The sequence below is a fragment of the Nerophis ophidion genome, linkage group LG07 (genome assembly GCF_033978795.1).
Source record: "Nerophis ophidion isolate RoL-2023_Sa linkage group LG07, RoL_Noph_v1.0, whole genome shotgun sequence".
NCBI classification, from domain to species: Eukaryota; Metazoa; Chordata; class Actinopteri; order Syngnathiformes; family Syngnathidae; genus Nerophis; species Nerophis ophidion.
Genome location: NC_084617.1, coordinates 34,377,535 through 34,395,003, shown reverse-complemented (window position 1 = coordinate 34,395,003; position 17,469 = coordinate 34,377,535). Strand labels below are relative to the sequence as shown.

The following is a 17,469-nucleotide window of genomic DNA, read 5'->3' as shown; positions in this document are numbered from 1 at the left end:
ATTTATCGATTATCCCCATGTCTAGCATTAAAAGATTACAGTTCGTACAAAATGCGGCTGCTAGACTTTTGACAAGAACAAGAAAGTTTGATCATATTACGCCTGTACTGGCTCACCTGCACTGGCTTCCTGTGCACTTAAGATGTGACTTTAAGGTTTTACTACTTACGTATAAAATACTACATGGTCTTGCTCCATCCTATCTTGCCGATTGTATTGTACCATATGTCCCGGCAAGAAATCTGCGTTCAAAAGACTCCGGCTTATTAGTGATTCCTAAAGCCCAAAAAAAGTCTGCGGGCTATAGAGCGTTTTCCGTTCGGGCTCCAGTACTCTGGAATGCCCTCCCGGTAACAGTTCGAGATGCTACCTCAGTAGAAGCATTTATGTCTCACCTTAAAACTCATTTGTATACTATAGCCTTTAAATAGACCTCCTTTTTAGACCAGTTGATCTGCCGCTTCTTTTCTTTTTTCTCCTATGTCCCCCCCTCCCTTGTGGAGGGGGTCCGGTCCGATGACCATGGATGAAGTACTGGCTGTCCAGAGTCGAGACCCAGGATGGACCGCTCACCTGTGTATCGGTTGGGGACATCTCTACGCTGCTGATCCGCCTCCGCTTGGGATGGTTTCCTGTGGACGGGACTCTCGCTGCGGTCTTGGATCCGCTTTGAACTGAACTCTCGCGGCTGTGTTGGAGCCACTTTGGATTGATCTTTCACAGTATCATGTTAGACCCGCTCGACATCCATTGCTTTCGGTCATTTGAGGTCCCCTCCAAGGTTTCTCATAGTCAGCATTGTCACTGGCGTCCCACTGGATGTAAATTCTCCCTGCCCACTGGGTGTGAGTTTTCCTTGCCCTTTTGTGGGTTCTTCCGAGGATGTCGTAGTCGTAATGGTTTGTACAGTCCTTTGAGACATTTGTGATTTAGGGCTACATAAATAAACATTGATTGATTGATTAGGAGTGACAGATTGTTTGGTAAACGTATAGCATGTTCTATATATGTTATAGTTATTTGAATGACTCTTACCATAATATGTTACGTTAACATACCAGGCACGTTCTCAGTTGGTTATTTATGCGTCATATAACGTACACTTATTCAGCCTGTTGTTCACTATTCTTTTATTTTAAATTGCCTTTTAAATGTCTATTCTTGGTGTTGGGCTTTATCAAATAAATTTCACCCAAAAATGCGATTTACACTCCAGTGCGACGTATATATGTTTTTTCCTTCTTTCTTATGCATTTTCGGCCGGTGCAGCATATACTCCGGAGCGACTTATAATCCAAAAAATACGGTATATACTTTTTAAAATCTGTCTTGTCCGGCCACTCTGACAAATCATATAGTTGATGTAGATAATCTATATCCACTGTACACAATGACTTTATAAAAGAGAAGTGTTGGATACTTCTCGTTGTCTTATTTGTATTTGACATTATTAAATATTTGGATATATTTTATTAAACAAAACCAGTTTTCTTTGAAGTAACATAGGAATGATGTTGATTTATTTAATGGAGGAAGTCAGATAATGATAAAACTGGCACAGATGTTACAAAAGTATTGTTTTGAACCAACCCCCAAAGAATCGAATTGAATAGTACGGGGCACAAAGAGTCATACTAATCTATTGAATAGGTCAATAATTCAGAACATTCATTTTGGTTCATTATTATTTTTGGAGCAATAAGTTTTAAAGAAGAAAAAACGCCTGTACAGCAGCTATGTGTTATTAGAGTCAACATTGTAACTTTTCCTCCTTACATCACACTCTTATTTTGTGATAGTACTTGTAAATAGTGCCGCCAGCCCTTAAAAAATTAGCTGCAGGCCATAAATGACCCCTGGGCCTAGAAGTTGACCTTATGCATCATCTACTCCTGAAAAGGAATCTGCCAGTCATGATATCAATGAGTTTTGGAGTACTGAGTAGATAACCATATGTACTTGGTGTGATATCATTTACAATTTCCATGTACGAAATTAGTCTGATTTCTCAAATGGTTCGGTTTTGTGAATTTCCACACCGCCATGTGTAGTCCTAGTGTCCATGCACTCTCTCTGGTCGTACATCTTGTGCCTTCCCTACACTAGGGGGCGATCATTTCCTTTTAGGACGGATAACCAAATTGCTTTTCCGCTTGACCTATGACATCACAGAGGCACCTGCACTTCTTACAAGTAAACAGTCTCTGTAGTACTTGATCACATTTGACAAATATTAGGTCTGCAATGGCTATGTTGAAGTTAAATAGCAGACAGAAAAGATCTTAGATTAAACTACAAACATAATGTTACTACAAAGAAAGTATCAGGAGGATGCAGGTCTAAGGCAAAGAAATGTTTTTTCACAGAATCATGGAAACAAAACTTTCAAACATCTCTAGAGTTCATTCATGAGACTGTGGATTGATATAAGGAGTTTGAAAAGACCGATACCCTTCCAGATGAACGCCGCTATAGTTCTGGACCATCTTGACAAAGTTAGTGCTAATCCGTTGGGAGTACACAGATGAAAAGGTTTTATTATTCACCTTTAATATACCTGCTTCACCCTCTTCCATCTCATTCTAGACTAGTGCAACTCACTTCTTGCCGGGATCCCCAGCAAGAACATCCAGAAGCTGCAGTACTTACAGAATAGTGCTGCTAGGATCCTGATGAGAGTGCGGCAATACAACCACATCACACCAGTTCTCAAATCGCTTCACTGGATTCCTTTTCCACTCAGGATTGAATATAAAGTCTCCCTACTAACTCACCAGAGCCTCCATGGAAATGTCCCCCTCTACCTCAAAGAACTGCTCACCCCCAAATCCGCCACACGACACCTGCGCTCCGGACATGCTAACCTCTTCCAACTTCCGAGGACAAAGCTCCGAACAATGGGACACCGGGCTTTCTGCTCCGCCGCTCCCAGTCTGTGGAACGCTCTCCCTAACCACCTGAGGGCACCACCGACTGTGGATGCTTTTAAAAAAGATTTAAAAACCTTTCTTTTAAAAAAAGACTTTTTTAGATATATGTGTGCTAGTTCTAGCAATTAGGCTGTTCTAGTTTTTATTTTTATCTATTCTTATTTTTTTAATGCACTGTAGCACTTTGAGGTTGTTTGCTCAATGTAAAGTGCTTTTACAAATAAAATATATTATTATTATTATTTCTTTTAAATTTATTTCAGGTGTCTAATTGAAGCCAGCATTTTACATTTCCTTAGCTACCTTCTTAAAAGAAATGTATTTCTTTTTTTCTAGCATCCATGCACTTCAGAATGTTAAATTATTTTCATTTGTGAAGCAAATAAATAGTCTCCTCTATCGGACTAAGGTGTTTCCATGGGTTGTAGGATGCTTATTTAGAGCCAAACTATTTGAGAAATCTGACTAATTTAGTGAATGGACACGTACAGAGTACGGACCCTGGCACCAACGGTCTTTTCATGGGATTTAAACCTCTTTCCATCAAACCTCATGAATGTCTTTGCTTGGGTCCTGCATCTTTCCCCATACATTCTTGGTAGGAGTGTCATGTTGGTAGCACAATCCAAGATCATTTCTATCTGCTATCTAACATCCACAAAGCCATTAGAAACTGAATATTTGTCACCTGTGACACTATGACAGCGGCCATCAGTTAAAACAAGATCCACAGATGCCTAGTGTGATGTCACAGGTCAACCAGAAAATGAATTCATTTAACAGCACTAAAAGGAAATAAGCGCCCCCTCGTGTAGGGGAGGCACATTAGTCACATTAGAGAGAGTGCATGGACACTTGGACTTCACACAAAAGTGTGAAAATACAAAAAAAGTAACTATTTGAGAAATTAGTCTAATTGAGCGCATGGAAACATAATAAGTGTTTCCAGGAGGGGTTAATACAATTGAGGAAAACATCTTTTGTAGTATTCTAAAGGATTCTAATAACTTCTAGCATAATTTATATCAGGGGTTTTTTAAGTGAATAGCAGCTCCCTTTTTTAACAGGAAAACCTATTTTTTAATTGAACTTCATGTACTCTGTCCCTGTAGAAACAAGTCCATTCAACTCATTTTGTCTTTGACATAACTGAAGACAATTATGATTGTGGTTTTGTTTGCCAAGCATTCTATTAAGTCTTTACACATAAAATCTAGAGTATTCTAAATAGAATTACAGGCGGGATATTCATTTTCTTGGAAATCTTAAAAAAATAATAAACCAAGAAATAATGTGTGTCAATAGAGCACTTCATCTTTCTTGTTGACTGTATTTGACGTAAACAAATTATATGTCCTCTAAACTTTATTATCTGCTTACGAAACTAAATATTACAAGCATTTGTTGTAATCAAAAATATGTCAACATTACTTCGGAGGTCAAAGGAAGTTATCCATCAGTTTGGTAGCAAAATATAGAACAAGTAAATGTATGTAAGTAATAATATCATGAAAGAAAAGGAAATTTGTATTAGAGTTAACTCATGTGATCAATGACAAAAAATAATGGCACACTTAGATGAATCATGCAATTCATCTTTTACTTTAAGCACTGTATGGTCAGATTTATCATAGGTCAGCATAAAAGTCAGTGAGGAGACTAGCTGAAAGGACTTAGATGAAATTATTAGCAAATAAATAACAAATCACTTCAAGTCAAATGTTTAAAAATGTTCCTGGATGACTATACAAGTGTTTTTCAACCACTGTGCCAGATATTGTCTGGTGTGTTGTGGGAAATTATGCAACTTCACCTAATTGGTCCCAAAAAAACAATAATTCTAATCTGCAAATAATGTGATGTTGTTTATTGTCTGTGCTGTGCAAAACTCGGCAGGGTAACCACGTAATACTCCATGTCAGTAGGTGGCAGCAGGTAGTTAATTGGTTTGTAAAAGTCGGAATGTGTCAGGAGAGACGAGCATGGTTTGTTGTGATCCCAATATGCAGACCACAGCGGGAGGCAGCTTGCAGGTAAAAAGTTATGTAACGAAAGGGAAAAGAAAAGACAATGGCTGTGCAAAACGAAAGTAAAACTGAACTGGCTACAAAGTAAACAAAAACAGAATGCTGGACGACGGCAAAAACTTATGGCGCCCACAAAGTACATCCGCAAGTGACATGACAATCAACAGTGTTCACACAAAGAACGATAGCAACAGCGTAAATAGCCTTGCTTGCTAACACAAAGCAGGTGTGCGGAATAGCGCTCAAAGGAAAGACATAAAACTACTACAGGAAAATACCAAGAAAACAGGAAGGGCCACCAAAATAACAGCGCAAGACAAGAACTAAAGCACTACACACAGGAAAGAAAACACCAACAAACTCAAAATAAGGCATAACGACTGGGTCGAGTTTGATTTTTGAACGTTTTCTGCTGGTGGTGTTCTTTCGGATTTTTTCATGAAAAAAATGTGCCCTGCCTCAAAAAAGGTCAAAAAAACACTGGACTATACAACTATAAAATTGCATGTGTACAAATATTGGGGTCTTTTCTTAGGCAGATTTTAATCATGCAGGAGAGTCAACACCTGTGATTGATCATGATTAATCCAAATAAAGAAATATAATTTTGACAGCCCTAGTTTGTATTCATATATATTAATAATTGCCATATGGCCCTTATGAAGACAATTTTGACATCCCTTTTGGTGGAAAAAATATTGTTTTAAATTAACTAATTATAACGAAAGAAACCCCTTCTCAAATAATAATAATAATAATATTAAGAAGAAAATGCTATCATATTTCAGGAAATAACTGTCAACAGACAAAGACAATATTTCTTAACATACAGGTGAAAGTCAAGACATTACAATATTATGCAAAGGTGTGTTAAGATTTACAAGAAGAAACTAATATGTGACATAGGATCAACACATGCAACTCAAGATATATTTGATATAATATTGATAATTATGACTCACTTTTTATGAAAACCTTCACTTGAAATCTTCAAAAACTGTAAACCATAGTCATCAAATTAATAACAAATAAAAGATTGACATATCTTGCTTTGTATGTAGTTTCACATTTGAAGTTGAATTGCTGATATTTAATAACTTTTACACCATATTCTAATTTTATGAGTTTCACCTTATACCAACATGACTTCTGATTTCAAAACAAGTCATCCATCAGTCTGTTAGCAAATCATTAAAAGAATAAATGCACAATACGTTGAAGCTATTATGGGTTTAATTCATATATATTCACTATTTATTTTTAAGGGACCCACAATGACCACAATATGGCCCTGAATTAAAACAAGTTTGACACTCCTTTTGGGGAAGAAAATGCCTTGTTTTACATGAACTAATCATAATGAAAGATACTCATTCACCCAAAAAATTAAAAAAGAGAAAATATATAATATTTCAGTAATAAACTAAGTCCTCTGTGGGACAAAGACAATATTTGTAATCTTACAGGTGTAACTCAAAGAAATGTGAATAAAGTGCAAAGGTTTCTTTACACCAGTAGTTTTTTTTTTTTTTACCAATTTTGGGCCTGAGCAAGCGCTAAAACATTTTTCTCAGCTGTGGTCCCCGTGGTACTCACCTGTAATACACTTTTACACCACTTGTGGCAGTAATGGCAACATCACAAGTACTCAGGTGTAATACACTTTTACACCACTCGTGGCAGTAATGACAACATCACACAAGTACTCGGATGTAATATACTTTTACACCACTTGTGGCAGTAATGACAAAATCACACAAGTACAGAGGTGTAATACACTTTTATACCACATGTGGCAGTAATGACAACATCAAACATGTACTCAGGTGTAATACACTTTTACACAAACTTGTGGCAGTAATGACAATATCAAACAAGTACTGAGTTGTAATACACCTTTCCACCACTTTTGGCAGTAATGACAACATCACACAAGTACTCAGGTGCAATACACTTTTACAGCACTTGTGGCAGTAATGACAAAATCACACAAGTACTCAGGTGTAATACACTTTTACACCACTTGTGACAGTAATGAAAACATCACACAAGTACTCAGATATAATACACTTTTACACCACTTGTGGCAGTAATGACAACATCACACAAGTATTCAGGTGCAATACACTTTTACACCACTTGTGGCAGTAATGACACATTCACACACATACTCAGGTGTAAAACACTTTTACGCCACGTGTGGCAGTAATGACAACATCACACAAGTACTCAGGTGTAATACACGTTTACACCACTTGTGGCAGTAATGACAACATCACATAAGTACTAAGGTGTAATACACTTTAACACCATTTGTGGCAGTAATGACAATATCAAGCAGAAGTCTGGAGCCAAAGTCATAGATATGTTTCTTCAATGCAAAAATAATGACCAAAGTGGTGAAACTGTATTTTCATTTGAACTTTAAACTTTATTGAAAATGTATTTTAAAATACAGCTAGATGTTGATTATTTTACCACAGTGTAGTTGTATGGACATTCATTTGTCATCTGTTATGTGTCCTTTATTTTGTAGTATGTATTTTTCTAATCATGTTTATCCTGTAAACTGTAAGAAGTTTACATATAATTATTGAATATTTTTAAAATCAAGAGTAAGATTAAATGAAAAATTCAGTGTTAATATTTGATTGGGTCCCCGGTTGTGAAAAAGCTGAGCCCCAAGGTCAAAAAGTTTAAGAATCTCTGGTTTTTATCATCAATGAGATGTACAAGGTGAAAGGTGTAATAATATCATGAAGCAAATATACGTTTAGGCATTATTGTCTTTATTTGACATACGCTCATGCATCTGTATCCCATATTTGAAGTTGAATTGCTGAAATGAATACATGATATTTGAATTGTTGTTATGTTTCACCTGTGCTAATTCAAGTGTTAATTGTAGCTTGCCATAAAAGACACAAACATGACATACCTGGTTCACACTGGATATAGAAAAAATATCACCTATTTTCCACACAATGATTTATTTACACCGAAATATTTTGTATATGTTTATTAAGATACCTTAATTGATTCAAAAAGGTGTCTGTAACACAGCAGTAAAAAGGCTGATCAAACAAAACAGAAGTCATGGCCATATCAATCAGCTAAACAGACTCAATAACTCTATCCACGGTGACGTTTGGTGAATCTACTGAGGAATTTGTGAAAGTGAAACTATACAAAAATAATGCCATTGTAAGTTAATAATACTAACAGTCCATCCATCCATTTCCTACCGCTTATTCCCCTTCAGGGTCGGGGGGGGGGGAGCTGGTGCCTGTGTCAGCTACAATTGGGCAGAAGGCGGCGTACACCCTGGACAAGTCGCCACCTCATCGCAGGGCCAACACAGATAGACGGACAACATTCACACTCACATTCACACACTAGAGCCAATTTAGTGTTGACAATCAACCTATCCCCAGGTGCATGTCTTTGGACGTGGGAGGAAGCCGGAGTACCCAGAGGGAACCCACGCAGTCACTGGGAGGACATGCAAACTTCACACAGAAAGATGCCGAGCTCGGGATTGAACCCTGACTAATACTAACATCGACACTTGTAATTGTGTTAGCCTGTTAGCTATTACCAACCACGCTAGCTTGATCACATTACGATAACGTACAAATATGCATGAAAACACTCCTACAGACATCACAAATGGGACGCTTTAGTAAGTGTGAATTGTTTTAGATATATTGTACAACTTAAAAACATTGCTTGGAGTGATAAATGAATGAAGAAATACTTTTTTTTTTTTTTTTTAATAAGTTTTAGTATATCTGTTATCGAAGAAAAATCCATAAATTAGCAGCACCCTTTTATAAAGTGTAAGAAAAAAGTAGCGGCTTATAGTCCAAAATTGAGGGTAGTTGATTGTCAGATATTGGCTACATGTGGCGTGGTTATTCTCCCTTTTTTGTTGGTTGTTGAGAAAGATATTTGCCTAATTCCCACGGAGAAGAGCAGCAAAAAAGGCTGCAATCACGAGCAGAGTGAGGAGGAGTAGGTGATGTGGGCAGACTTGGCAGTGAGTGTGTGAATGTATTAGTGGGTAGTCTACTGTAGGCACCCACTTAGGAATATGTGAGAGGTGACAACTGCTATGAGGAGGAGACACATGCTAGCTTTTGTAATGCAGCCTACTGTTTTCTTCTTCTACATGGCCACTTCACCTAAGTTGCTATTAGGGTGTCCCATACCTATAGTTTGGTAGCAACATGTATTTCCATACTTTTCTAAATAAAGGGGACCACAAAAAATGTAATTATTGTAACAACAAATCTTAGGGTACATGAAACATATGTTTATTATTGTAATTTAGTCCTTTAATAAAATGGTAAACATACTAGACAACTTCTCTTTTGTTAGTAAGTAAACAAAGACTCCTAATTAGTCTGTGGACGTATGCAGTAACGTAGTGTGTCATTTATCTACTTATTATTTTTTCTACATTATCAAGGACAAATTGTAAAAATGGATAATTAATCTGCTTTTTCATTTACTTTTAATATCTGCTTATTTTGTGTTTTAACATGTTCCATCAACACTTTTGTTAAAATGCAATAATCACTTATTCTTCTCTTCTTTGATACTTTTACATTAGGTTTGGATGATACCACACATTTAGGTATCGATCCGCTATCAAATAGTTACAGGATCATACATTGGTCATATTCAAAGTCCTCATGTGTCCAGGGACGTATTTCCCGACTTTATAAACATAATATGAATTTTAAAAAGACAAAAAAGATTTTGTGACGTGGCATAGCTCGGTTGGTAGAGTGGCCGTGCCAGCAACTTGAGGGTTGCAGGTTCGATTCATGCTTCCGCCATCCAAGTCACTGCCGTTGTGTATTTGGGCAAGACACTTTACCCACCTGCTCCCAGTGCCACCCACACTGGTTTAAATGTAACTTAGATATTGGGTTTCACTATGTAAAGCGCTTTGAGTCACTAGAGAAAAGCGCTATATGAATATAATTCACTTCACTAAAAAATATCGATGTAATCATAGTAGTATCGACTAGATATGCTCCTGTACTTGGTATCATTAGTGGATGTCAGGTGTAGATCCATCCATGGTGTTTGTTTACATCGTGACGCCGGTGAGCTATTGTATCCTCTTACGGTGTGTAGTGTAGTGTATTTAGTTACTCCTCGTCCTCCAGTGACAATGTTACTTGTAAGAAACATACTTTATTTGTCGCTATGAAGGCCAGGATTAGTGATTTAGAAGTAGCTAAAACACTGTGGATGGATGTTAGCTGCTAGCTAGCTAGTCATGTTTTAAAGCACCTCTTCCTGAGGGTGTTTCAGTGTTTTAACTTCACCATTATCTTTACTTTTTATACCAAAATGCGTCCGTTCTCCCTTTTCTGTCTACACATTGTGTCTGCTTGTAAGTACTTTGTGTGTGTGCGCTGCCGGACATGCTCTTCTGTGCAATGTCACCACGTGAAGACAACGCGGCGTCATGACCGTTAATAAAAATAAATACATATGGGGAATCGGTACAGTATAGTACCGTTTTTGATTGATTAGTACCGTGATACTATACTAGTACCCGTATACCGTCAACCGTAGTGTGTATGAAAACAAAAAGTGTTTTGTTGGGATCATTTCTTGAAGTGCATTGGGAGTGAAAGGGATGGGATGCAGGGGCCTCTTCTAGTCTTTGTTCCCCTGATTGTGTGTGTGTGTGTGTGTGTGTGTGTGTGTGTGTGTGTGTGTGTGTGCGTGTGCGTGTGTGCGTGCGTGGGTGGATCTCCATGTGAGGACGTGTTAGCAAGGCTATGAGAGAATGTGTGTCTCCCATTCTCAACTGTAGATGTGCAGCAGTGCCTTTTTGAAAGAGGCACAACTTGAGAGCCTGCTAGTTTGCGTGGGCAACAGTAGTGCACATGTACGCACGCTCCACTATTTTCCCTCCTATCCAGTCACCCGCAGGTCAACTCTGTTCCTTTTTGACCATTAAGTGGCACATACCTGATGTATATTTGACCATTAAGTGGCACATACCTGATGTAGTTTGACCATTAAGTGGCACGTACCTGATGTAGTTTGAACAACAAGTGGCATGTACCTGATGTAGTTTGACCGTCAAGTGGCACGTACCTGATGTAGTTTGACCATTAAGTGGCACGTACCTGATGTAGTTTGAACATCAAGTGGCATGTAACTGATGTAGTTTGACCATCAAGTGGCACGTACCTGATGTAGTTTGACCATCACAGGTCCAGTTTTTTCCTTCTCCTCGTACTTCTCCACTTTGGACTGCAAGCGCTTGTAGTCCTGCAGGGTCTGTTCTCGACGTTTCACTGCCATGTTGAGGCTGGGGAAGACGCTGCTGTACCTGGGAATATTCAGGAAGTGAGACTTTAATGGGCAATAAGTCAGAGCACAGCATTTAATGTCAGTCATTATGATACACAGCAGTCCTGGCAGAGGGACTTGTCAAAGCCCAGAGGACAGGTCTGCTTGTATCTAATTACTCCAGTTGAAAAACTATTCATTTGCTCACAATTATCATCCTTCACACAAAAATACATTCTTGCAACAAGAATATTTGCCACTAAAAATAGGAGAAATCTGATCTGTAACTTAGCAACAGAGTCAGAGCTTCATCTTGTGCATACAACAAGAAGAACTAGTACAATATACTGTACAGTGATCAAATAGCAACACATACATTGCGGCCCTCACTGTCTATCACTTCTTTCTGTTGAAGACCACCTCCTAATTATGGCTGCCTTCAAAGGGCCGCTTGTAACAGTGAACATTTACGGAAATAAACATCATAGCATCATCACACAGGTTGCCTATTTATGTTCTACTGACAGACAACTTGCCCTGGAATCCAAAGTCCAGGTGACAAGCAGATGTTGAAGCTTTTCATAACCAAAATAATTTATCATTTAAAATATTTTATTATATGTATATTATTTATATATTATATATTATCAATACATATTATGATACATATTATGATACATAATATATATAAATATATATCTAATATATATATATATATATATATATATATATATATATATATATATATATATATATAAAATATATATTTCAAGTCATCCATAGCATTTTTACTCAAAAGGATTCTTCATTAGTCACTCCAAGCAAGGTTTCTAAGTTTTACAATGTAACTAAAACAATTCTTACTTACTGAAGCGTCCCATGTGTGATGTCTGTAGGAGTGCGTTCATGCATATTTGCACAGGCTATTGTTATGGCATGAAGTTAGTGCTGTTAGCATTAGCTAATATGCTAACGCGATTACAAGTGTCTGTGTTAGTATTATTAACTTACAATGACATTATTTTTGTATTGTTTCAGCATCGTCAATTCTCTAAAACGTTACAGTGAAGTTATTGAGTCTGTTTAGCTCCCGCAGCTAGTGGGTCCATGGCCATGACTTCTGTTTTGTTTGATCAGCCGTTTTACTGCCGTGTTACAGACACCGTTTGAAACAATTAATAAATAAGCATTTACAGAATATTTCTGTGTAAATAACTAATTTCACAACATATTTATCTGTGACTTATAGTCGGGTGCAACTAATATATGGAGAAATATTTAAAATCTACTTGGTGCGGCTTATATACTGGTGTGCTCTGTAGTCTGGAAAACGTGTAATAAAAATAGTCAGTCCAAATGCTGCTATATTTCCTTTGATTCTGACTCAATTCTAGTCCAGTTGCCAGCAGGGCCATGTTCACTTGGCGTGTGGATAAAAAACGGCTCCCAAACGAATAGCCCTCAACTCCGAATCGGCTCTCACGGTTGACTTGAAAGACAAGATCAATTGGTGAAGGTCACATGTGCATTGTTAACCACAGAAAGTGAACACACAACCCTCCTTTTGCATTTATCCTTACAGTAAAAACAAGAAAACCTTCCAAAATGAAAACAGAATAAGATTGACTTTTTCAAATACAAATATTATGGTTCTTTTAAGCCATAAAACATATTAAATATGAATTCTGCCAAGGAAGCATTTTTTGTCGATTGTTTTTTTTTTTTTTTCAGAAAACTTAGTTCAAATATTGCGGTGTGCGAATAAATACTTTTTGTCACAATCCTTTGATAATAGTCATAAGCAAGATCATTTTGTCACATATGAAATTTGACATCCTTATTAAGTATCAAGGGCAGCTTTTTGTGCTGGTACAAATAAAAGATAATGGAGGTCATTTAGTGTGTTTGTCTACTAACTTAATGAGTGCTGACAAATATACGCCTTCACAGGAAATACTGCATGGGAAAAAAATGCATGGATAATTGCTATAATCGTTACAGTTGTAATAATTGTTCATTGAGTGCTACAATAAGAGAGGAAGTGACTCAAACCTACAAATAAATGATCATTTTAAGTGCTGCCATGGTGTGGTTTAGAGATGAGATCGACATATCTTAGCAGAGAGAATGAGGTGGACCTGCTTTCAGACAAGCAGGGATTGTTTCCAACAGGAAGTTGTGCAAGGAGTGGTCTTTGGAGTGACATCACGGAGCGAGGCGGCCCACGCTGCCGCACTATTTATAAACAACCACTTTGACCCAGTTCATGGCATGTTGATCCTCAAGTCTACTACGAGGGATTATGTAACACCCTGGAGGACACATCCCTCTGCTCTGATTTAAGTGTGGCGCACACACACACGCACACACACACACACACACACACACACACACACACACACACACACACACACACACACACACACACACACACAACAGGCCAAAAGTATGGACACACCTTCTCACCTTCTCATTCAATGTATTTTCTTTATTTTCATGACTCTTTACTTTGTAGATTGTCACATCAAAATTATGAATAAACAGATGTGGAGTTATGCACTTAAAGGCCTACTGAAATGAGATTTTCTTATTCAAACGGGGATAGCAGGTCCATTCTATGTGTCATACTTGATCATTTCGCGATATTGCCATATTTTTGCTGAAAGGATTTAGTAGAGAACATCGACGATAAAGTTCGCAACTTTTGGTCGCTAATAAAAAAGCCTTGCCTGTACCGAAAGTAACAGACAATGTGCGCGTGACGTCACGGGTTGTGGAGCTCCTCACATCCTCACATTGTTTACAATCATGGCCACCAGCAGCAAGAGCGACTCGGACCGAGAAAGCGACGATTTCCTATTATTTGAGCGAGGATGAAAGATTCGTGGATGAGGATAGTGAGAGTGAAGGACTAGAAAAAAGACAGGGCAGTGGGCACGATTCAGGTGTTAGACACATTTACTATGATAATTTTGAAAAATCCCTTATCTACTTATTGTGTTACTAGTGTTTTAGTGAGATTATATAGTCGTACCTGAAAGTTGGAGGGGTGTGGCCAAGGGTGTGGTGACCGCCAGTGTCTCTGAGGGAAGCCATGTTTCTCAACGAGGCGACGTGAAGGCAGCCGGTCGGGCCGTGCTCAGCTTTTTTTCCCCCTCCTCCAACGTGGAAGCATCCTATGTTTGGGGGCGGCCGGTCGGAGGAGGCAAGAGAGTCCGTAGCTGCCTCTTTGACAGGTGCACGAGGAACGACGCAAGCTCCGCTCATGTCTACGGTAAGAGCCGACTTATTACCACAATTTTCTCACCGGAACCTGCCGGTTGACATGTGGTAGAGAACTATGTTCGCTCGTCCGCTCTGTTCCATAGTAAAGCTTCAACTTCGGGAATGTAAACAAGGAAACAGCGGCTGTGTTTGTGTTGCTATAAGCAGCCGCAATACACCGCTTCCCACCTACATCTTTCTTCTTTGACGTCTCCATTATTAATTGAACAAATAGCAAAAGATTCAGCAACACAGATGTCGGGAATACTGTGTATTTATGCGATTAAAGCAGACGACTTATAGCTGGGATCAGGCTGGAAGAAAATGTCTGCTACAATCCGTGAAGTCACGCGCACGCGTAATCATACCGCGACGTTTTCAATAGGATACTTCACGCGAAATTTTAAATTGCAATTTAGTAAACTAAAAAGGCCCTATTGGCATGTGTTGCAATGTTAAGATTTCATCATTGATATATAAACTATCAGACTGCGTGGTTAGTAGTAGTGGGTTTCAGTAGGCCTTTAATAAAAAAAAGGTGAAATAACTGAAAACATATTTTATATTGTAATTTCTTCAAAATAGCGACCCTTTTATCTGATTACTTTTTGCACACTCTTGGCATTCTCTCCATAAGCTTCAAGCACACCTGGGAAGTGAAAACCATTTCAGATGACAACCTCTTGAAGCTAATGGAGAGAATGCCAAGACTGTGCAAAGCCGTAATCAGAGCAAAGGGTGGTTAATTTGAAGAAACAAGTTTCGAGTTATTTCACCTGTAAGTACATAACTTCACATGTGTTCATTCATAGTTTTGATGTGACAATCTACAATGTAAATAGTCATTAAAATAAAGAAAACACATTAAATGAGGTGTGTCCAAACTTTGGCCTGTATAACACACACACACACACACACGTGTGTGTGTATGTATGTATGTATATATATATATATATACACGCACACACAACAGTGTTTTCAAAGTGTACAGTATTTCTTTTAACTAAAATAGGGACTTTTGTCGAAGCTAAAACCAATTATTCATGTTTACATTGTTTTGCTTTTTTTAAGGGGAACGTTTGGGTTGGTGAAGGACCTTGAAGAGCGAGGTTCCACAGTACATGGAGATGACAGGTCAGGGTGTGGTGAACAGACAGCATGAAAATAGCATCTGGCTGACGAAGTGTGTTTATGAAGCGCTGCCAGTCCACAAAAGGGGGCAGTAGCACTAGCCGGCCAAGCCAAAGTCTGGTCTAAATACCCCGGGTCTCGGAAGCTGCCGGTCCCTCCTCTCCAGCTCCATCACATAACTCACATGTGCAAAGATCACCCAGCAAAGCCACAAGGAGGATGGAATTGATGATGTGCTCACCTTCCAAAGTGAAGCCTGTTAGAAAGTCAGTAAAATATGGCATGCAAAATAACTTCCTCTAAATGGCTTAGGAGCAGTTGGCCACGTGAGAGTGTGAGTGAGTGCGTGCGTGCGTGTGTGTGTGTGTGTGTGACCAACATGCGAGTGGGAGTTTGATCTGCTGCAACTTGCCTTATGCTAGATGAAAACACACGTACGCTGCTGCTTTGGAAATAAAGTCAACACCCTGGAGTTGAAATTACTTCTACAGTGCAAACTCTACATTCTAAAGGCGGTAAAATGGAGGTTGAGGGTAAACTAGGTAGGCTAACCCTCTTATTTATGGTGAGCCCCGTTGACAATATCAACTAGGGCTGTCAAACCATTATAATGTTTAATCGCCATTAATCACAGTTTGTTCGGAGTGAACTCAAAAATATAATTTTTCATAATAATAAGTGTTCTCTGGATGGATACATTTAAAGTTTATATTACCATGACTGACAGGACAATTAGTTTGCTTTAATTAAACACTTTTTTTTTTTACATTATGCTTTTTGGAACATGTCAACAGAAAATCGACCCACCGGTAATCGTGGCTTTAATGACAATTAAAAAAAAAAAGTCTTACCAGATTTTTTACTTTGTAGGAATACATAATTTGTATCCCTGCTATAGGAGCACTTGCATTCAGAGGAGGAGCGAGGAGCGACACTTCCATGTTTAGATACCGGTTTCACACAATAATAACACCAAATGTGTATCGTTACAATCATGGTTTGATAGTCAAAGATGTTTGGAAATGTAATCTGTGATATTTGTACCTGAATAAATGCTTCTGATATTCCGTACATTTAATGTTGTACAAGTTAATGGTAATCATATATCTGCACTTTTTAATACTGTATTGATAACATTGACACTATATTAATATAATATTGAACCTGCTAAACATTCCGTAGGTAGTGGGTCCATGACGATTACTTCTATTTTTTTTGATCAGCTGTTTTGCTGCCACACTACCGGCCCCGTTTGGAAACAATAAAGATATGTAAATAAACATTTCACAATGTTTATGTCTGCAGTTTATAGTCCGTTGCGGCTAATATGTGTAAACATATTTTTTTACCCCCAAATTTAGTGGGTGCGGCTGATATAGCGGTGCGCTCTGTATTTGGGAAATATACGGTAATTTCTTTTGACCAAGGCAGTTCCTCTGGATTATCAAAGCCAAAACGCTGGAACAGCATCTAAAATTCAGGAAAAGTCCAGTTATTGGTAGGTTTCCTATCCTGTAATCGCTGTCAAACAATTTCAAATATTTAATCGCCATTAATCACAGTTTGTTCAGCGTGAACTCAAAATTAAACGTGATTAATTGCAGATAAAAATATTTTTCCATCATAATAAGTGTAAGGTGGATACATGTCAAGTTTCTATTTCCATGATTGACAGGACAATTAGTATGCTTTAATTAAACACCTTTTTCTTTTTACATTATGGTAACATCTCTACACATTAATGGACATAAGCACGGTTTTATTGACAAATTTAAAAAAAATACCTGCAGTGC

General features: G+C 38.1%; 1 protein-coding gene across 1 annotated transcript in view; it reads right to left on the bottom strand.

The window, feature by feature from the left end:
* The window catches only part of bin3 (bridging integrator 3), a 165,574-nt gene that overhangs the window by 13,374 nt on the left and 134,731 nt on the right, over positions 1 to 17,469 (bottom strand). Inside the window, exon 7 of the mRNA XM_061906066.1 lies at positions 11,180 to 11,321. Within this exon, the coding sequence (XP_061762050.1) occupies positions 11,180 to 11,321 (142 nt within the window). The remainder of the gene's footprint in view (positions 1 to 11,179; positions 11,322 to 17,469) is intronic.